The sequence below is a fragment of the Oryctolagus cuniculus genome, chromosome 5, assembly GCF_051225735.1.
Source record: "Oryctolagus cuniculus isolate XC-2025 breed Fujian yellow rabbit chromosome 5, ASM5122573v1, whole genome shotgun sequence".
Classification (NCBI taxonomy): Eukaryota; Metazoa; Chordata; class Mammalia; order Lagomorpha; family Leporidae; genus Oryctolagus; species Oryctolagus cuniculus.
This window is the reverse complement of record NC_142871.1, coordinates 21,785,802-21,809,116: the sequence shown is the minus strand read 5'-3', so window position 1 is coordinate 21,809,116 and position 23,315 is coordinate 21,785,802. Positions and strand designations below refer to the sequence as shown.

Below are 23,315 nucleotides of genomic sequence, written 5' to 3'. Positions count from 1 at the left end.
TATCTATGTCATATATATCTATATGAAATATAGAATTTCACTATTTTATACTTGTCTCACTGGATTTATGTTGTTATTTATTCCCGTATTTTGATAAATCTAATATTTTAATTTTCAATGCCCATGCTATTTATTTGTTGATTTTCCATTCTTTTATTATTCTTTTTATAATAACCCAAGAGATTGCAGAAATGAATTTACTATTCTTTTATGATCTACAATAAATTAGTGGCTTTAATCCTTTCCAAACAAGGCAAGACTTATAAAACATTTGTATTTGTCATGCATTTTTATTTGTCATGTATTTGTCATTTATTATATTTGTCATGTGTCAATTTCTTACTTTTATTCTCATGCATTTTAATTCCACACATATTTTACATCTTAATTTTACACTAATGCTACTGTTTTGCAGCACTAATCTTTATTTCTTGATTCGTGGATTATGGCCTATTAAACCCCTGTAAATTGAAGATTTTATAAGTTGAAAATGCAGGTAGTTTATAAACCTAAGCTACCAAGCATAATTGCTTTGTCTAGCCTATCTCAAACATTCTCAGAACACTTAACATTAGCCCAAATTTGAACAAAATAATCTAACACAAAACTTATTTTACAATAGAGTGTTGAATATCTCATGTGTGCACACAGTTAGATATTGTGTAGACAGTGGGATGCATTAATTTACCCAAATTTATACCCAAAATATTCTGGCATTACAGTACATGGTGGAATGTCAGTGGTTTATTCTCACGACTGCATGATTGGGATGACTGGGAGCTATGGCTCACTTCTGCTGCCCAGCATCATGAGAGAGGATCATACTATACTGTCCTAGCCTGGAAAAGATCCAAATTAAGGTACAGTTTTTACTGAATGAAAATCACTTTTACATCACCCTAAAGTCCACCAATGGTAAGTGGAACCATTGCAAATCAGGGAACACCTACACTTACTTAACATTTCCCTATGTTTTTCCTTTGTGCTATAAGGCAATTATGGACTGAAGTAACATTAAGTGTAAATTTTAGTTTTATAAGAATTGTTCTGCACCCCCTGTTGTATCCTGTCTTAACAATATAGCAATCCATGTTCTGATGGCTTGCTTGGGCCCCCTCATCCTAAGAATGAATGTAATCCAATTGTGATTGACTGGGACTGTGAAACCTCCAAAAACTTCATTCTGATTTTCAGCAGCTTTCTGCTATGTTTTGTCTCCTTTCTTTGTACAGCCTAAGTTTGCAAATCTTTCTAACAGGGAAACCAGCAAGTGTTGGTCTCATAGTTTTTCCCTCCCTTTCTTCAGAATCTTGGCTTCTCACATCCTGGCTAACCTGGAAGACTTGAACTCAAATTTTCCATGTCTAAAGTTTTTCTTGCTTCTTTGCCTCTTTATTAAGATCTGCTGGATTCTCAGTCTGTTGTTCTGTATTAAGAATCATCATATGTCCAATGGGAAAAGTAGATTGAAGATTGTTTACCCACTTGTAGTTCTCTTCCTTCTGGCTTACTGGTTCCTTGGATTCTGGTTGCCTTGAATGTCTCAATGTCTTCAAGTTTCTATTTTTTAAAATATTTTATTTGGTTTTTCTCATTGTTATCAATGGAGGAGTTTGTTTGCCTCATGGTATTTTATCTTAAGTGGAAACAGAAGTCTTTTTATAACATTTTAATTTATCTTCTTCACCTTTATCAATAGGCTATAATGTAACTATGATTTCTTTTAGGGCAATGATAACTATACTTCCAACACTGTGAGACAAATTGTGTGATAATTTCTTATTAAATTATTTTTCAGGTGCGTGGTGACTCTAGGATATTAATGTTTCTGGTTAAAGAGAAACAATGTCATAAAATGAATCTTAGTGAAAATATGTATTTAATAATAAAGTTAGTGCTATAACCAAGAATTTCAGGTTCCTCACAAAGTTATGTGATCTAAGTCCTTTTTTTGGTTCCATTATATCTTCATTTTTAAGATTTCTGCTTAAGTAATGATTTCTCTTTTTTTGTTTTCAAAACACTCTGAAGTGAAAATTTTAGCTTTTGGTGAGTTGTTTTCATCTTCTGTCTCTTTCTGTGATAATTCAGAGTAAAATAATGAAAGGTCTCACTTTGGTGTTTTGTCGCCTAAAGTCTATCTGGAAACACAATGGGATATTTTTCTCTTTTGTGAAATGGGAGCCTAGATTTTGCTCTAATTTGAGCTTTTACTTTCCCATTTATAAAGACAGCACTCTATGAGAACATACATTTAAAATGTTCATGCTATTAAACAATGTATTTGCAATATAAAGGCTAACTATACTTTTCTACACAATTCTGAAGTTCCAAAGATTTTTGTACTGATTAAGATAACAATAACTCTATTAATTGCAAAGTTCTATCATTTAAATTTGACATGTCCTCAGTAGTTGCTCACAAGTTTTATATACATATATATATACATATATATTAGATTTTCTACCCTTTCTTTATGATTTATTTTATTTTAAATTATTTTATATTTGAAAGAGAGTTAGAGAGATCTTCCATCCTTTGGATCACTGCTCAAATGGCTTCAACAGCAAGGGCTGTGCCAGGCCTAAGCTAGGAGCCAAGAGCTTCTTTTGCTTTCCCACATGGGTGCAGGGCCCAAGCACGTGGGCCATCCTCTACTGCTCTTCCAAGTGCATTAGCAAGGAGCTGGACTAGAAGTTGAGCAGCCAGGACTCAAGGCAGTGCCCATATGTGTTGCCAGCATAGCAGGCAGCAGCTTTACCCACTATACCACAATACCAGCCCCAAATTTCTACCTTTTTAAGCAAAAGAAAATATGATTACAACTGCTGTATAATATATTTCCTATTAGGGTAACTCTTGAATTATAGGTTATTATAGATTTTTTCTAATAATAGTTATCACTTAGTTTTATGTTTTAAAAGTAGTAAATATTCATTATGGGTCATTGGAAGATACAGGAAAGCATTAGTATGTTAAAGGAAATTATCTACAATTATATCAGTACACAAATGAAAACTACCATTTTTATTTATTTAAGAGGTAGAGTTACAGACAGAGAGAGGGAAAGACAGAGAAAGGTCTTCCACCTGCTGGTTCACTCCCCAAATTACCGCAGTGGTTGGAGCTGGGCCAATCCGAAACCAGGAGCCAGGAAATTCTTCTGGATCCCCCTTGTGGGTACAAGGGTCCAAGCACTTGGGCCATCTTCCACTACTTTCACAGGCCATAATAGAAAGCTGGATTGGAAGAGAAGCAACCAGGAGTCAAACTGGCATCCCTATGGTATACTGGCACCACAGGCTGAGGCTTAGCCTACTAAGTCACAGCACCAGCCCCAACCATTAACGTTTTTCTATATATAAATATATCCTTTTTTAATGTATACACACATACATGCAAATCATTAGCTTTTTAAAATTTGAATGTGTTTGGCAATTTCAGAATATTCAACATTGAATATTAAAATTAATTTAGACATTAATAATAAAAAAGTACTATTGCAATCACCAGTGTTAATAGAGAATCTCAGGACTAGTTATCACTTATTTTTACATTACAAATATTTTTCTATTTTGTGTTGATTTATTCAGTCACTCCTATAAACTTTATGATTGATAGAGTAATCATTGTATATATTGGCTTATCTAAGACAGTAATCCCAGTTAATGCCTTTTTTCCTTCAATCTTAAAAAATTGGCTTGCATAAGAAATTACATAGCTTCTTTAATTATTTGCACAAATGTGGGCATGAAAAAGGTTGATAAGGTGGTACTTAATGGTAAATCTAATATAAATTTCTCCCTGGAGATGATTGCCTATCTAATGGGAGATAGCATTAACATCAATAACATAAAATAAGAATTCATGTACATAAAAAATAGATAGCATGTACATTGCTGTATGGTCAATGTACAGGAACTTAATAAACATGTTACTATTGTAAAGGAAATATACACAAGGTTCTATGAAGACTAAAAGTGTTTTATACTGAGGGAACCTAAACATGATCAAAGGACCATAAATAGAAAACACACTAAATTATCAAGTTACAACCATGAATTGGCAAAAATTAAATAGCTGCCGGAATAAGGATAATGAGAATACAATTTCAGACATGAGAAGTGAATAGATGATTGGCACCTGCTTATCCACGGAATGATTTGCCAGTTCTGGGCCCTGGATGGAGGTGGAGTCTCCAGACTTGGTTAAGGCAGAAAAGACACAAAGAACAGAGACAGCAGAAGAGAAGTCCACATAGGACAGGGTGATAAAACCAGAGAACAGAGAGGCTTTAACACAGAATCAGCTCCTCCCGTAAAATATCTATTGATATCTGCATTTGAGTGGGTCAGAAATGTTAAAAGATAAGCTGCAATTCTCTGACATGCGGGCTAGATTTTCATGGAGCTCTTCTATGCTAAGAAGACACATCTGCTTTAAGTGAGAACTGCAAAACATTTTCAGTTTCCACATGAGACTGGAGTGACCGCATTGGAGACTCCAAGATGCACAAACATGTGGTCAAGGTTCTCCATTAAGACATTTGCCAAATTTTGAAGTTGTGTAGGGTGGGGAGTCAAGAGTCTAGTTGGTAAATCTTTGAAAAGCAAAGGGAGAAGATAAAAACTCACCAGATGAAGCCACTAATGCACAGCCAGGCTCTCTGTTGAAAGTCTTGAAGGGATATGCACTGGGATAGACTGATCGCTATCAAAATTGCATAATTTTCACCAAACTTAAACATAAATTGGATTATACTGAACTGACTCTACCCTCTTCCTAGCAGAGAAAATGATAAGGCACCTCTTGTGGTGATAAAACCACTTGGAGCAATTAAATAATCTTAGTACATATATATGGTGCACAATACCTCATCTAATCCAGAATGCCAAGAGATAAGGCTATGTAAAAGAGATCCAAAGGAAAGATTCAATCAATAAATACAGAACCAAAGATGACACAATGATCACTCTTGGAGAATATGAGCAAACTAACAGTATTCTTAACATTGAATTAAAAAAAAAAGGGGGAAAACAGTCATACATTTGGTTTGTATGTATATATATATTTTTTTTTTTGCTTGAACTTTCAGAGAAACCAAAGAGCTATGAGAAAAGATTCTTTAATTTTTAACTTTTATGCTTTTCATTTTATCTGAAAAGCAGAGAGAAAAACAGATACCAAAAGAGAAATATCTTCCATTTCCTGGTTACCTCCCCAAATGCTCACAACAGCTGGGTCTGGGCCAGGCTGAAGTTGGGAGCTGGAAACTCAGTTCAGTTCTACAACATTAGTGCTAGAGATTCGTGTGCTTGACACATCATCTTCTGCCTTCCAGTGTAGGCATTAGCAGGAATCTAGAATCAGAAGTGCAATGAGGATTCAAACCCTGGCACTACAATATGGGATACATGTGTGCCAAATGATGCTTAATCACTACGCCAAACACACACCCATCATAGGGAAAGTTCTTTACGAAAAAGAAAAGTCTAGTTGCAAATACAGAATAGATGGAAGAATTATATCATCATTTTATGGTATTATACTAAAATAGTTGACCGACATTATGGTCATTAATGACTGCTAAACCATTGTATGAAAGACTTATAGGGAGTTTTATAATACATGCATTGAGATGACAACACCCAGTATCTTTGAAAATTTTTACAATAAAAGTTGATTTTAAAAGTGTTTAAAAACCAAAGTTAAGGCCGGTGCCATGGCTCACTAGGCTTATCCTCCACCTGTGGCGCCGGCATCCCGGGTTCTGGTCCTGGTCGGAGCGCCGGATTCTGTCCCGGTTGCTCCTCTTCCAGTCCCAGCTCTCTGCTGTGGCCCGGGAAGGCAGTGGAAGATGGCCTAAGTGCTTGGGTCCTGCATCCCATGGGAGACCAGGAGGAAGCACCTGGCTCCTGGCTTTGATCAGCACAGCGCGCCAGCTGTAGCGGCCATTTGGGGGGTAAACCAGCTGGAGGAAGACCTTTCTCTCCATCTCTCTCTCTCACTGTCTAACTCTGCCTGGCAATCCAAACCAAACCAAACCAAACAAACAAACAAACAAAAAATGAAAGTTGAAAAGAATAATATAGATCCTCACACACCAATGATAATATTATAAGCATGTTTACAAAACAAACATTAACAATAGATAAATAATGCAAGCATGTTGCAGAGCAATTTGTTCATCCGTAAGGAAGATAAATTAGGTATGTGCAACAACTCACCAATTGCATGCCTAGTTACACACCACATAACAAGATAAATGTGCTGTGGCCTAGTAGACTGAGCCTCCACTTGCAGAGCCGGCATCCCAGATGGGTGCCGGTTTGTGTCCTGGCTCCTCTTCTTCTGATCCAGTCCCCTGCTGATGGTCTGGGAAGGCGGTGGAGTATGGGCCAAGTCCTCGGGCCACTGCACCCATGTGAGAGTCCTGGAAGAAGCTCCTGGCACCTGGCTATGGATTGGCCCAGCTCCAGATGTTACAGCTGTTTGGGGAGTGAACCAGCAGATGGAAGATCTCTCTCTCTCTCTCTCTGTCTCTCCATTTCTCTTTCTGTAACTCTACTCTCAAGTAAATAAATAAATCCTTAAAAAATTAAAAAAAAATAAAATGGTAACTGTTATAGGAGACATGCCTAAGAATGTTTATTGCAGCATTGCTTAAAATAACATACTTTACCAAAGTAGCGATCAGAGGGGAAATTTGTTTTCAAGAGTGTGGCACTTACTCAATTTTGTTTAAACAAATGAACTACATAATAGTGAACCAACATAAAAGAGAAAATGAAAACATAAAAGCAAAATGGGAAATTGATTAATGGAAATGTAGTGAACACCATAAATACAAGAATTGATAATATGCTAAAATTATCATATATATTTATTCATGTTATGATGTTCATGTTGCAAATTATTAAAAGATGACCATTGATGATACACACTGAATTTTCTTTTTAAAAAGAGAGGATTAGTATAAAGAATAACATACAAAGGCTTCCAAAATATCCTTAATGTTTTCAAAAAAAGCAAAATGTAAATATTTAAGAAATGTTTTGTAGCAATTAAACTGATTTTAATTAGATTATCCTCAATTGTTTCTAATGAGCTTACAAATCTTAATAATTAAAAATTTTAGAGTGGAGCAAGTGCGGCAGTAGATGGTGGCTCAGATAACTGGGTCCCTCTCCCCCATGTTGGAGACCAGGATTGATTTCTGGGCTCTTAGCTTCAGCACATCCAAAGCCTGGCTGTTGTGGGCACAGGAGAGTGAACCAGTGAATGAAAGATCTCTCTCTCTCTCTCTCTCTCTTTCTGTCACTCTCTCTCTCGCTCTCTGTCCGTGTGTGTCTTTGTACCTTTTTAATGGCATTAAATGAGCTTCTTAATATAAAAAAAGATTGAAAGAAATTGTCACTTACAGAGGATCTATACAGAGTCCACTTTGCGCTTTGTTGAGCAAATGCCAACAAATGCATATTAGAATTCAGAAAATGCAAAACATGCACTTATCTTTGGAAAGCAATCAAAGATTCAGATTATCTGTCTATAATAGCAACAAACACCAGACCACACTTTGCTAACATGGTCTTGCTGTCATTTTTTATGATTACTTTGGAAAGCTGCCACACTATCGCCCCAAGATGAGCTTTATGAATCTTTCATACTGGTCATCTGGATTTGTGGAGACCATTTTATCTCTGTTAAAGTAGATTCAAACTTCACACCTACCACACATGTGCAACTTTAACACAGTCAACTAACTTGAAGTGAAAGTAGCCTGTAGCTGCTTCTGATGCATGCATTCAAGCCCCTGATGTTGCTCCCCAACCAATACAATAATTTTTGAAAGAGAGAGAAAATGAAAGTTAGTTTATTTGCTATTAGAAGTTACGGCCAGTGTCATGGCTCACTTGGCTAATCCTCCGCCTGCGGTGCCGGCACTCGGGGTTCTAGTCCCGGTTGGGGCACCAGTTCTGTCCCAGTTGCTCCCCTTCCAGTCCCAGCTCTCTACTGTGGCCCAGGAAGGCAGTGGAGGATGGCCCAAGTGCTTGGGCCCTGCACCCGCATGGGAGACCAGGAGAAGCACCTGGCTCCTGGCTTCGGATCGGCGCAAGCACACCGGCCGCAGCACGCTGGCTGCAGCGGCCATTGTGGGGTGAACCAACGGAAAAGGAAGACCTTTCTTTCTGTCTCTCTCTCTCTGTCTAACTTTGCCTGTCAAAAAAAAATTTTTAAAAAAAATAAAAAAATAAAGAAAAAGAAGTTATGAAAACTCTCGAGTAAGAAAGTGGCTGGAGTCCATGAGTCAAGTACAGTGAATAAAATTTAAGATACCATGAATTAGACTGATCTAAATTCAGGCCAAGATTTGCAATATCTTGGCCTTTAACTGTGACTTGGTTTCTCTCTTCTTCGGAGGAAAAGTATGAATACTAACAGCTCAAGCTGAAATAACATTTTTGTTATTTAGAAGTATTTTCACACAAACTGTTTAGCAATCTCTTTGTGGATAGAAAACCTGAGTCTGAAAAAGTGATAATAAAATTAGGAGTGCCAAGGTCCCAGGCTCCTTGTCCAGTGATCTCAGTGGTAATACCACACTGAATAAAACTCATCAGTAACAATGCCTCAAGTTCATTTGAAGAATAAATCCTGACCTTGAAAATTATGTATGAGTGACATAATATAAACAAAATAATACATCAACAAAGTCACATGAAGCTCAATACACCTTAAGAAAGATAGATTATTACACAGAGAGAGATTATTTGAGCAATGTAAATGTATATATACCACTCATCAATACATGACAAGCAGTGACTTTATAAGAATGAGAAAGGAAGGGAGGGAGGGATGGGAGAAGAAAAGAAGGGAGGAAGGAAGGAAGGAAGGAAGGAAGGAAGGAAGGAAGGAAGGAAGGAAGGGAGGGAATGGGGAGGAGGGAGATGGAGAGGGAGAAGGAGAGAGACATTTCCTTGGACTTTTAGTAAAGAGGAATCAAACTACATTCCAGGGGTTCCTTTAAATCCAATTTCTGCCAAAAAATTCAAATGCAGATTTGGGACTTATATTTGACAAGGCCCCATATGCTACATTTTCCCTCCAAGCTTTTGCTCTGGCATGCTGAATCTGTGCTTGGTTGAATCTGTGGTTTTACAATTGCTAAAAATACATTGAAGTAAATCTTCTCCTCTCAGTTTTTATGCAGTGGATAAAATGGCCACTCAGGCATCAGATTTTCCAAGTTTTGGACTATAACCTTTAATAAACCACTAGTTTAATAAAATCAAGGTCTATACACAGAAGCCAGTTATATTTTGCAAAAGTACAAAATGAAATTCAAAAACTTAAAAAAATTGCACCGTGAAGAAAATGCTCTATTTTTTCAAATATCTAAACGAAAATTGCTCATTAAGGTGGCTTTGGGATTATTTGGAGCTAGTATCAAAGCCAGCCCTGTCAGGCCCCCTGTACCCCAGCACTATTTCACCAGGTCACATATAGAGATTACCCCAAAATAGAATTCTTTACAAAAGTTGCAAGGCAGACCTAAGGGTTTTGAGTTCAATTTCTGTTGGCTTTTATGAGAAATCAGTTTCCTTTACTATTATTTTATGGATTAAATGCTCTTTCCTACTAATTTCTTTTATATAGTGAAACATACTTTTATTCCTTATTATCTTATTGCAAATGTTTTCATTGTTTTAATGATCTTTGTGATGTCAAGTGGGCACATTGAATGCCAGGAGGTTAATACTTTGACAAGTTTGATAGAAAACATTGTCTCTTTGACTAATTTTCTTAAATAAATGGATTATTGTATTAGTAATGAAGTTATGATGAGGTATCTCAAGTTCTTTTTTCTAGATGAGGATTTTAATTTGTTCTAAGTGGATTATGCAGCTTTCAGTAGCTTATTGAATGGCCCAAACTTGATGACAAAACACATGTTGATCAATTTTCATCTTTTTCTTTTACATCCAGCTGGGCTATGGGAAACCCTTCCCCATCCTAGGAATTCAGATCAGATCCCTTGCTTTCAGGTAGTGAAAGGCTATTTCAGTATATTTTTGTCTAAAAATTTCAAATTCACATCTGTTCTCCCCATAATTTTCAAGCATCAGCCTAGGCAATTTGGCTTGAGCCAGAACACAGTCCATTCTTACGATAGCCCCTCTTTCTTCTGAGTCTCCTCTTTCGTTGTCTGCTTTGATAGCAAAAAGAAGTAGGAGAAAGGGAAAGATCTTTGACTCGCTAGAAGATAGTATATTCATCTTCTGTCAGACACTGGGTAGTCATCACTGGATCCTCAGGATGGGTATCTAAATTCTGACTCAGGTAATTTGTGGATTTGCGGGCAGCTTGACATGGAACCGTGTCACTGCAAAGCTCTCTAATGTGGGAGATTTTCCACCAACTCAGTTCATCCATAATGCCAGCAGCATATTGATGGTTCACCCTTAGCATCTTGTTCCAGAAATATTTCTCAATGTTATGGTATGATAGTAATATGGTTTTATCCAACATCTTCTAGAGTGCTACTATGTTCCTTATTCCCACAAATCATTAAAAAGCCTACTACCTATGGCTTTCCCATCAGCCTTACCATGTCTAGCCTGTGTTTTTCCACTTACAAAATTGCAAAGATAATGGATAGATCAACCTATATGCTGTATCAGGAAGCATCCAATCAGAGAATGAGATGTCATTCTCTGTGGCTGACACCTCCAAGTCTCAACCACAGACAGTCCCTTGCTACCCTTTCATCACCCTTAGCTACATTTGATCTTGTGAATACCAAGATATAGATGTGACATTATCTGAAGTGACAGCCATGTTTTTATGGTGTTATCATATGGAGGAAAATGAGCAGGGCAATGCAAACCGATGGTTCCAGATATAAATCCTTGAACTTCCTTTAAGAGGAGTGATACATTGGAAGATTCACCAGATCTCAATGTTAAGTGCAGTCCATTGCCACTAGGAATAAAATGTGTATCAACAGATGAGGAAAGGAGCCATGCTGGGAAAGACACACACACACACAGCAGGAAGAGCATCTGTCACTTGGAGAGATACAGTTCCACAGGTGAAAAAAAATGCACTCCACTCATATGGCTTATAGCAATGAGCCTGGCAACAAGAAACAGTCGGGCAGTGTATGGACCACACAAGACCTGGAGGTGGAAACGACATGGAGGAAGGCTCAGGAGCCAGGCCTGGCCATGCCCCATGACCAGGTGCTGCCATTAACTGTACACTTGCGTAACCGCTTGCTCACTGGTGTCTTTTTCTTTTCCATCTTCAGGAAGAGGCAGCCAGAATTCTCGCCCACCAGCCAATGTCCGTCGGCACATGTGCAGCTTTGAAAACCCCCACACTGCAGTGAATGTGTAAGAGAAGCTGCATGGAAAATATAGTGGTTTGCCCTTGCTTTCTCTCTCCTGGGTTTTTCCACTTTTTAACACGGAAACAGATGTGGTGCATGCCATCAAGAATGAGGAACTCATTGACGTGCCATGGTTTGCACGACTGCCTTAATTTGATTGTCCACCGTTCTTAAAAGGACACTGTCAAGCTGTGAGTTTAGTCTGTTTGCTTTTTTTATGTTTTGATGCAACACTTTTTCCAGTTCTGGAGATTCACTTTTGTTTGTGACTCCCACTCACCAGCAAAGTGAATTTACCCCCCACTTAAGGAATTTGTCAGCTTCTCCATGGCAAGAAGAGCTTCTTTTTCTTTTCTTTTTTGCCTTTTTGCTGTTGCGCAAATGTTTGATATGATCTTTTCTGCATTAAAGTAAAAACTGTAGCTTAAATTTGTGGGGAGTTCTATAATGTAAGCTTGTGAGTATGGACACCAACGTGAGCCTGTGCTAGGAGTCTCCCATGCCCCAGGGAGCACAAAACAAAAGTTTTGTGAGTCCCCACAAAAAAAAAATAAGAGCTCTAAAAAAAGGAAAAGTGATCATTTTCCCAACAATCTGAGTGATTTTTATCAGATTTCCCTATCTGATAAAAAAAAACCGTGCATGTTCGGTACAAGTTTTGACCATTAGATCTTGACAGTGTCACTTTAAGTTAACAAAAGAACATAGACCATGTTCAATTCATTGTGCACGGAGTCTGTGGTCATTTTCAGCTGTTTCTTTACAGCCCTTCAAACTCCTGGGAGAGTCAAAGGTACACATTCCTGCAGCAGGAGGGAGTCCACTGATGAGGGCTCTGTGATCTGAATAGCTCTTCAATTGAGAAGAGCCTAATTTGTTCAAATGTTTGCTATTTATGCTGGCCATCCAGGCTGGTGAGTGGAGCCATAGCATCTCTTTCTTCACTCACTGACGTGCCCGGGGGGTCAGGAGGGAGGTGTAAGGACTGCTTTTCTGCTGTTCCCTCTAAAGAGGCCCAAATAGAAAGAACGTGTTCTCCACCAAATCATACCGATTGTCACAGGAACAAAGACTGTGGTCATGCCAGAGTGTTCCAGGTGGTAGTTGGGAGTCCTCTGCAGATCCAGTTCAGAGCCGCTATAGTGTAATTGGATGCATTCTCTGTAATGGTCCCAAGTCCAAAGGTATTGAGTGTTTCTTGTACTATGCGGTGAGTCTGACCAAGGACACAGCAAGGAGATCCTAATTCTCACAGCTGTCGGCTGCTTGTCAAAAGGGATTGATGGAAATGGGTAGATGTGCTTGTCCTGTCATGACAGCAGGGCCAGAGAGAGAGGAGAGTCAACTGACATTTCCTGACTTAAAGGTGAGTGCCTAAATGCAAGTTAAGGCTCCATATGATACATCCTTATAAGACAAAAAATAACATAACAATAAGCAATGCTAACAAATTGTTACAAATTTTCAGCTGGGCTCTATTCAAGCTTGCCCCTCAAGATCACACAGGATAGGGAAGAGATATATAACTTTAAAACTGTACACTAAAACTAAAACTGGAATTTTTAGTCTTGGTTGTTCCTGAAACAAATTTTTTTAAAGGTATACTATTTTTGTGACTTTTAGTTCTCACTGGTTTTGTAAACAAGCTAGGCACAAGGACCTGTGTTGTAAATATAGCTGCCTACTGAATCATTATGGTCTAGCTAGATCTATTCTGCCCTGGGGAATAATCATAGTAGAGCAAAGCAACCGCCCTATATTTCCAGGGCAAACTGTAAAGACTCCACATACAGCTGAAGTGCATATAATGACTCACAGTTAAAATTGCAGGTCTGGTAGCATGGAACATAGACAAAACAATCATGTTTGACCTGCAGCTCCTTCAAAGGAGACGTAATTTAGGCTCATCTACACTTTGTGAAAGAATATAATTACATCTGCTATACCTCTGCTAAAGCTATACTCTGGCACCAAAACAATGTATTAGAGTTTCATCAGCCTCTAATCATGATCAGGCTAGACTGAAGACCATCTAAAATTCGCTTGAGAAAAAGAATACTAACCACCATAAAATGACTCTTCAGTCTGCAATATACTGGACAATTTTCTCAGGACATGAGAGACAATACCCGAAGTTGTGGGAACTTCCATACTTCACTGACTGTGATGAGGTATTCTTATATATAGCTATATTTTTTTATTGAGTCACTGAAGAAAGCACATGACTTAATAATGACAAAATGATTTACTGTATGTTGTCTATTATCTTCTATTATATAACTTGAAGATGTAGGATGTAATTGATATAAAGATTCTAACAGAAGGACTATATATCTAGACCTTGTATTATAAATTTCAGCAAGCCAGTAGTTCAGTTACTGGCTTACAATGAGGTTAGAATCAAAAGCGAAAAGAATACAATTCACAATGCTATTTAAGATTTAATATCAACAAAAGCTCCCAAGGTCTTCTGTAATTAGAAAGCATTTGTCATCAAAATAATTCAGATTCTCTACCTTACAACTAGTGGTGAGCTAAAAAAGGTGAGAAATTTTAATAACCTTCAAGTAGGCTCGAGGCTTTAGAATATATGGTAAATAAACAAGTTTTTCTAGAAAGTTTTCATAAAGAGGAGCCAAATTCACTGGGAGTTCTTTATATTAAAGACCATGTTGGGGTTGGCTGGGAACAGAATTCATCTCAACTTATTTCAAATAATTCTTATGCCTGAGATACTACAAGAACCACTTCTCAAAACTGCATTCTGGCATCAGAAGGTAGCTGAAGCCCATGGAAGGGAGAATAAAATATTTAGACAGCTGCATTTCCAGCATTCATTTTGGAGAGTCCATATGGGTTAGGGTCACCCCTTCATGAAAGGTTTTGTGTCCCAGCTACAGGTACACAGCAGGTCTACCCCCCCCCCAACTCCCACCCCCAAGCCTGTAGCTTTGGTGTTTTCTTGGTGAGCCATTCTCCCATGCTGGGACTTAGTGTCATTTCTTATTTCCATTTTCACTCTCAGAGAAAACAAATGCTAACTTCCTTGGGTTCAAAGAGTGAGTCTTCCTTCCAATGGGAATGTCTTGCTTTCTCTGTGGGCTCTCTGGATACTGGCCTTGTCTGCTGTGAAGCGATTCAGCATAGTGGCAGCGACTTGAGTTGGACATAAGGGAGACAGGTGTTGAGTAAGCTTACTCTCCAGGGAGCTCGTGCAGGATGCTTGCCTCCTGATCTCAAACACCCACCTACTGCTATCCTGTTTTAGACCTCTTTGGAGCAGAGAACGATGTATTCTGCAGATGTAACTAGTACTTACTGAAACAAATAAAACAGACAGAATCACTCCAAATGCCAAAGATGCACTAATCTGTTTACACCACCCACTCCCTACTATTCTCTGAAGTGCTGTAAATATTGTGTTTTTTGTTTGGGAGCAGGGGTGAGGAGGACGGGTACTGTGATAGTTTTCTAATGAGACAAAGGAAGTGCCTGAACCTGATGTAGCTGGAAGTACAGCCCCAGGCCTGCCAGGCTCTGCACATCATAACTATATAACATCATAGTTATCCCTGGTTCCTTAAAGCCTCACAGCAATTTCCTACAATAATATTAAACTAGTAAGTATATCTAATCACTGAAGATATTTCTGCTGCATTTGATCTTCAAGTATGAGCTTTTAGGCCTGAATCTATCTTTTGATGTTAGCAAAAGAGGATAGGGTGCTTCATTATTATGTGATGTTGTTTAATCAGATTACTTATCCTAAGATTAAGAAAGCAAGTAAAATTAAACAACATAAGAAAGAAGCTGATAGCTGATGCAGAAGCTATTAAAGTTTTCTAGGATTAAATAAAGTCTCATTTCATAATTATATTTCATTTTTACATACACTTATTCTTTTGGATGCCCCATATTTTGTTTATTTCTTCTTAATATGATGAGAATAGATTTGCAATCTACACTTGTTTCTGACATCACACTATATCATAACAGAATCCACATGTGTTAAAAATAGCATTGAATTGTTGACAAAGGTAAAGTAGATACTTTTCTAAAAACAATGCTTGGGACAGGCATTTGACACAAGGGTTAAGAAACTGCATGGAACACTCACATCCCACGTCAGAGTACCTAAGTTTGAGTCCCTGCTCTGCTTCTAATGATGGCTTCCTGGGAATAAAAATCCAAGTTCAAGAAGTTGGGTCCTTGCCATCTACAGAGTAGACCTGGATTGAGTTCCTGACTTCTGGCCAGCTGTTGTAGGCATCTGAAGAATGAAACTGTGGATGTGAGATTCTCTCTCTCTCTCTCTCTCTCTCTATCTTTCTACCTTTCAAATTAAAATATAATTTAAATATATATAAACTAGTACTAATCCAAATAGAGATTAATGGACTGTTCAGGTTGTCTGTGGACCATAGGTGAGAAATGACTAATGCTGAAGCAGTGAGGTTTACACTGTGTCTCTGTGCTGCAATTTCAATGAAATGCCTCCTTTCATCTAGTATTTCTGTTTTTTAGGAAGCAATTTTATTTTGCCCTTGAGGAAAAAAAGATTATTCTTATTTTCATAATCTGATAAACACCCTGGGGCCTTGGGTCTGTTTCCTAATTAAACCATACTTTACAGCAAATCTAGAGCAAGACTCTGAGGGGAGAGAAACCTGCTACTTTTGACAGCCATTGTGAAAATCTCTCATTACAGGAATAAAAATTGGATTTGATTAAAACAGAACTAAATTGTGATTATATCTATCTGCCACATGATTAATAATACTGTTAACATATGGAAATATGTGATTTAAAAATAGGCCTCCACAGGAAGGAAAACAGCCCATGTGATTGAGTGAGTGGGTGAACCAAGTGGAACAACTGTAGGATTTCCCAGGAATACAGGGATATATTTTTTTAGTGTAAGTGAAAACAGAGCAATGTTTTATTGGGGCATCCCTGCTGGTTGAATTGGGTGTAAATTAACTCTCAAGGGTCTGTTGTTTCACACACACACACGTAAGTAAAGACATCAGATAGTATTTTGGTTTCATAATTTTTTTTGAGAGGTGGCCATTTGGGGAAGGAAAGTAAGTTTTGCTATTGTAACTGAAAGTGAGGAGAAACATTGGGTTGGATAGTACGGTAAGGCATATTTAAGGATGATAAAAGGCAAGTAGGCAGTTCCTTGTTTTCTAGAAGAGGCATACTGAATGCCTAAAGAGAGAAACAATGTGTGCAGAGTCACAGATGGAAGCAATTGAGAAAGATGACAGAGGCAGGGGCTTACCTAGAATTTGATGCTCTGAAGAGGAGCTATGGATTTTGCCTGTGCCTTTGGCTGCCTAGTTAACTCAGTTAACTTGAGCTTTAGTTTTTCCAGTGCAGAAGGGAGTCAATGAGTAAAATATTCAGCATTTACAACCACTTATATATTCTCAGAAAATATATTAAAGTGAGTAATATTGATATTGATACAACACATTAAAATGAGACTTTTGTAAGACAATTAAAAATATTGCAGCAATTATGGTAGAACTATGTCTTTTCCAAATAATTAAGTCAAAATTTTAGCTGTGATGTCTATTTTAGAGTCTTTATATTCAGAATGTTCTATAGTCAATACCAGACTTTTTATATTTAGCTCTATTGATCGGGCTCACTTAAATTTTCAGGATTATAAAATATCCAGTGTCAAAACATTACCCTCATCATAAAAGTTACAGTCACCTATAATTGTTAAACAATTCATTCATGTATTTTTGAAATTTTTAAGTATAAATTAGGTCAACTACTGATCATTTCTTTCATTTTCCCAAATGAAATTCTATGATACTGAATAGTCTATTTCTCACCTCTGCCTAAGGAAAAAAAATTCTTTCTATTCCTTTAATACATTTTATTATTCTACTTTTTAGTTTGCTTTAATGGTTATAGAGAGAACGCAAACTCCCACAATCTTAGAAGAAAAAAAATTATTTCCTGATATAAGTATGAACACAGTTGTTATTAATATAATGCTTTGGTGAAACACTACCACCTATTAAAAGTCACATGGAAAACAAGTGGAGTCCAAATGTAATGCCAGTGTTATTACGATATACAGAACAAGATTGTGCTGTGTGCACACAACACACAACTCATTTATTTCCTTTGTTTCCTCTTGATCAGTTCTATATGGTTGGTTTTATAAGGGCATGAAGGAGAAGACAAGTAAATAAAGGTGAAAGGCCAGCTCGTACCTGAAGTTTCTCCTCATCTAGACTCAATGAGGGAATATCTAAGCCAGAGTCCTCGTCTCAGAATGGCTGTTTTGTCTGAATCTTAATTTTTCTTTGTCTCAATTACATGAAATTGTACCCAAAAACTAAATGAGGATGTGGGCACTTACAGTATGTATCTCTTTTAATACAAAAGTGGTTATAAACATTTCCAGTGTGAAATTCCCAAGCTAGCTATTGTATATCTGACCCTTTATGTGAATTGTGTTTCACTATATGTGTCAGGAATAAAGTTTTTAACTCAGTTGAGCAAAATCAAAGGTTTTGAAACTCTGACATCAATCATGGATCTGGGTTTTCTGCTATCTGCTTCTTTCTCTTCTGCACAGGTGTCATGTGTGTGATCATGTCATAGTGGGAACAGGAAATACTTGCCCATCACCATGGACAACCGAGAAGACAATGAGAATAGTCTTCTATGTGGGACTTCATCAGTCCCAGGGGCTAGACTCATTATGTTCTCTTGTCCTTGTGTAACCAAGACTGTTAAAAACATTTTGTTTTCCTCCATCAGTTTGGGAATATTTCAAAGACTTGCATTGAAGGGCAACAGTTGTATCAGTACCTTGGACAGTACATGGGTGTGTGTGTGTGAGAGAGAGAGAGAGAGGGAGGAGAGCTCCCAGATATGATCAGATCTGAATGAAAACAGCTGTTTCTACAACAGATTGGTTTTTCTCTGCAACAGACTTTCTCAGGGTCAATGTCTGCTTCCTTGGCTACAAAGTCAGAGGCAACCGTAGCTGGATATTTGATGTATAATAAGGGGGCCTGAGTAGGGGAGGCAAGGCCTGCAAGAGAGGGGCAGTTCAATTTCACTGTTCTAGCTTTGTATATGATGTCTATGTATTTTATCCTGCGTGCGGGACCCACCTGTGAATAATCGCATCTCTATTTTATTCATAGTTCTAATGGCAAGTCTGTGTCATGGTCTGAACCAGGTGGAAGACAGGTGCCCAAGGGACAGCACATGTGGCACCGCCTCTCCGTGCACGTGAAGACCAACGAGACGGCCTGCAACCAAACGGCCGTCATCAAGCCCCTCACTAAAAGTTACCAAGGCTCCGGTAAGAGCCTGACTTTTTCAGATACCAGCACCAAGACCCTCTACAATGTTTCGGAGGAGGAGGACGCCCAGCCAGTTCGCTTCAGTCCTCCCAGCAGCCCTTCCATGGTGGTGCACCGACGCGTGCCTCCTGCCGCGACCACCGCACCTCTGCCGCCCCCCGTGACCACCGATGAGACCCCTCTCTTCCTGGCGGACCCTGCCATCCCCAAGGCCTTGGCCCCTCCACTCCAGCAGCCGGCACCGCCACCGCAGCCACAGCAGCCGCTGTTGCAGCAGCAGAAGTCTCTGATGGATCAGCTGCAGGGAGTGATCAACAACTTCAGTCCCGGGCTCCCGGATTTCCACGCGGTGCTGCCTGGCCCCGGGGGCCAAGGCCCAGGGCTGCGGTCTCTGTACCCTCCCCCGCCGCCGCCGCAGCACCTGCAGATGCTGCCGCTGCAGCTGAGCGCTTTCGAGGAGGAGCCCGTGTCCTCCCCAGCGGAGGATGAGGATGACAGCGAGAGGTTTAAGCTCCTCCAGGAGTATGTGTACGAGAGGGAGGGGAACACTGAGGAGGACGAGCTGGAGGAGGAAGATGAGGAACTGCCGGCGGCGGCGGCGGCGACAAGCAAGGTGACTCCGGAGGATTCGCCAGCCCTGACGCCCCCGTCTCCTTTCCGAGACTCGGTGGCCTCCGGCAGCTCGGTGCCCAGCTCCCCCGTGTCGGAGTCGGTGCTGTGCACCCCGCCCAACGTGAGCTATGCCTCTGTCATCCTGAGGGACTACAAGCAAAGCTCTTCCACCCTGTAGGGAGGTGGTGTCCACGTGCAAAAGCCAAACAAGCCCGAGAGCGCCAACCCCTCCAGAGATGCGCCAAGAGCTGGGAGAAGCTTGGGGGCAGGGGCTGAGTCGCAGCAAGGGAACAGAGTTCTGTTGCTGCTGCTGCTGCCTTAGGGAAGGAGAGAGGGAAAGACACCAAGCAAACAGTGATCCAGGCCAGGATTCTGATTCTTGAATTATTCAAAAGCCTTCTCTGGAAAGAAAGGGATTCTGACAAAGCACAATTCCATATGGTATGTAACTTTTCTTGCAAAAATAAATAAATAAATAAATAAAATAGAAATAAAATCAACAAAAAATTTCCTCTTTAGCACAAGTGTGTGTAGATACTTAGCCTACACATACTTGGCCAAGCTTGTGAAGGAACAGCGCATGTGGAAGTGCCAGTTCAATCATTAGCTTGTCTCGTGACATTCGCAGTGAGCATGGTGGAGCCAGACAGAGCAGGTGAAGAAAGGAGAGGAGGGCTCCCATGATGGGACCAGCCAGGGATAATGGGACAGCAGCTCCTGACTCATAAGCCCATCTCCTGCAGACTCCAAGTCTTCAGAGGACCCAAGTCTTCAGGCTCTCCTGGGAGCCTCTCTCCACCCTTGCTCCCTAGCCAGTGCCAGCCTTGCTATGGCACTGAAGAAAGGTGCATGGGCACTCTGCAGCTTGCAGTGTCCCTCTATTTAGGAAAACAGGAATAAGAGCTTAATCATCACCCATAAGTGCTTCATCGGGATTCCTATGGGATAAAAGAAAGAAGCAAGACAATACTAAGCATGGGACTTTGAATAAAATCCATACAACCAGCTTCCCGTATTCCATACTGGCTTCTTGGTGATTTTGGGAAAAGGTCAGAATAAGAGATTGCTTTAAGAGTAGCAAAAGACTTTTGGTGGCTTAATTTGCATTTGTGCCAAGCAGGCTCTCCATTACTATTCAATTAAACAGGACAAATCATGTGGCAAAAGTGTTACCTTCCATTTACTGTAGCAAATAATACTTACCAGTTGAACTTCTAAGATTCAGCATATGTACAATGTGGTGCCATTGTTTCTCCTATGTACTACAGAAACAAATCCATCCTTGAGCCTAATGGTCTACTCATAACTATTACTGGGTTAAATGACAAATAATCCTTTCCTATTGTCACTGAAGTCCATATACCTAGAGAGTGAATGTGACCTTGTGTCCTTACTGTATACATGTGATTATAAAATTTGTGCAATGTAATGTCAGCCTAGCTGCAGCTACAATATTGTCTTTTGGATATAGTATAGATATTTTTTATGTTCCAATAAAGTTTTCTATATCATTGTCACCATTATCTACAGAAACTCTTTGAAGGCTTGAGTATTGCAGTCCAGTGCTTTTCATATGCAATTCAGGTGGCAATTTCTCTCCTGGGAGGGACCTTATTTTTCTGCTATTTTCTGATGTGGAAATATATTATTAATGAAGTGGTTTGAAAATTTGTTATATTGAAAGTTCATACAATTGAGGGTGACAATAAAAGGTACATTTTATAAACTTGCAGACATAATTATTAAAGCATAGGTTGAAAAGATAGTATTCAGATTATTCCAGGTTATTTTAGTTTTTTTAAGGATTTTGCACAGTTACTTGAGCTTTATGTACTTGTAGTAAACAAAAACATCTAAGTGTGGTCGTAATTTCTCAAATATGTATTTATTGGTCACATTTTTGTTCTTTAATTTATATTTTCATGTAGTTTTATTCCTGCATTTATACTCTCATAAATTTTCTTCATATTTTGTTATTTGCTATTGCATAATATTCATGTTCTTGTAATCCAATAGTTCCACCTTTACCCCAATAAAAAGAAATTTATTGCTGTTTTGATTTCTAATATTATTTGTGAAATGAATCTACCCCTTAAATATCTTTGTTTATGCTTTATGTTCCATCTTATTTTAATATGCATCCTTTATGTGGAAACTGCTGATTTCTCAGTGAAAAATCATCTTCGAATCTTCAAATATCCACTCTTCTATCATTTGTTCAGAATTTAACATCAACTCCTCTGTTGGAGGCTTGTGTTTCTTATGTGCTACCATATTCTACTGCCAAGTATAGTCAGTTCCATATCGAGATTAAATGCCTTCCTTTAAAAATTATTTTTAAAACACCTTTAATGAAAAACCTATGACTGAAATATAGATTTCAGTTCCATGTTTTCATTATAATGAAGCAGAATAAGGAAAATTGACAGTTCCAGTATCTAATAGATGAATTCTTACTAATTGGAAAATCAGCAAGGGATAGCATATTGTCTATTATTAGTGAACCATTTTTCATCATAATGAAATAACCACTAACATATATCCTTAATGTTGAAGGACTTGTGCATTCAGATTTTTTTTAAAGTTAGAGTAGCTAAGGAAAACTGCTTTTCAAATTACGTCACATGGAAGTGTGCTCTGAGGTTTTGTTCTGAGACTTTTGGTGAATAAATTCAACACCTATCACATATTACTCTGAATACCTACTACTATTATGATTACAAGTTTTCCTGAATAAATAGAATATTAGATCTTCTATTGTAATTGTTCAAAATTGGAGCTATATACATTCAAACCCTATCTTCAAATGGCAGAAACTTGTCACCTTAATGTATGTGCTTATAAAAGTTGTTAGCTTCTTGTAAAAGTGTTTTCCTTTGGCTTATTACTGCTTTTGTCAAATAATCTTGATAATGCTGTATAATAAATTTTTTGTATTTAATGACTGTGTATGTTACATCTCTGTAAAAGTTATCATAATAGAAATAGACCCATGTTAGAAATTATTCCAATGATTTGACTCTGCTTGGAACATGTATTTTTGGTAAAAGTTGGAGAATATCACAAAAGGTCTGTATATCAGGTAGGTTACAGAGTAAAATTTGATTATGAGAAAAGTGGTATTTCAACCACACTAATTTTTAGTGAGATTGACAATTGAAATTTCTAATTCCCAGGGCAGACATTGTCATTCATTTTTTGATAGAGTCTGTGCAGCTTAACAAACTCCTAGTTCTCCTACAGGGCTCTGAAGACAGAGGCATTTCAGAGTCCAACTTGTGTTTTGTTCTTGTTCTACAATGCCTCTCTGTACTTGGCTTACCACAGGGGAACCTGGTTTCCCACATTGTCGTGTCATGCTTACCCCAAGTTTTGTTCCCCTACATTTTGATGAGACTTCACCAGCCCCTGAAGAGTGTCTCTGTTCACAATTTCAACTATGAGTTTCCTGCAAAGTATGGCATTTTCCAGGGATCACTCAAACAGAGAACATGGGGGCATGAGGGCCACCCCCATGAAATTATAATGTTTGGATATAGAAGGAATAATTCCCATACAAGAGGGTTGATGCTGAAGGAATTAGCAGCAACCAAGGGCTCTTCAGTGTGTCTCGAAAACAGAATAAGAGATCACAGAATGGGAGCTGGATGCCTCAGGGGGAAAAATCATAGGATTATAGATGAGAAATAATGAGAAAAAGATGAATGAAGAAAAGTGGTAGAAAATGCAAGGGGAAATGTTTACGATGTGTAATTTGAAGATACAGCCAAACATCATGGCAGGTCACAAGAACCTGCACTTGGGAAGGGCCCAGAAGTTTCACCTTAAGGAAGATATTTGGAAGGGTAGCTTTGGGGTCCTGATAGTGTAGATTCTGTATGGGCACTGTCCCCACCTGGGAAGGAATGAGAGAGAAGGGGAGCGACATTTTTATGAACCTGCTCCATGCTGGACACTGTGCTGGATCC

The 23,315-nt window shown here is 38.7% G+C and overlaps 1 protein-coding gene across 2 annotated transcripts in view; it reads left to right on the top strand.

Moving 5' to 3' along the window:
* Positions 1 to 22,288, top strand: part of GRM1 (glutamate metabotropic receptor 1) — a 438,538-nt gene extending 416,250 nt beyond the window's left edge. The window contains exons 8-9 of one of the 2 annotated variants that reach the window (XM_051855288.3): positions 11,312 to 11,396; positions 18,574 to 18,713. In XM_051855288.3, the coding sequence (XP_051711248.1) occupies positions 11,312 to 11,372 (61 nt within the window). In that variant the 3' untranslated portion in view covers positions 11,373 to 11,396; positions 18,574 to 18,713. Of the gene's footprint in view, positions 1 to 11,311; positions 11,397 to 18,573 lie in introns of both variants that reach the window. The other variant, XM_002714863.6, reaches the window with a different exon arrangement.
* The last annotated feature ends 1,027 nt before the right edge of the window (positions 22,289 to 23,315 follow it).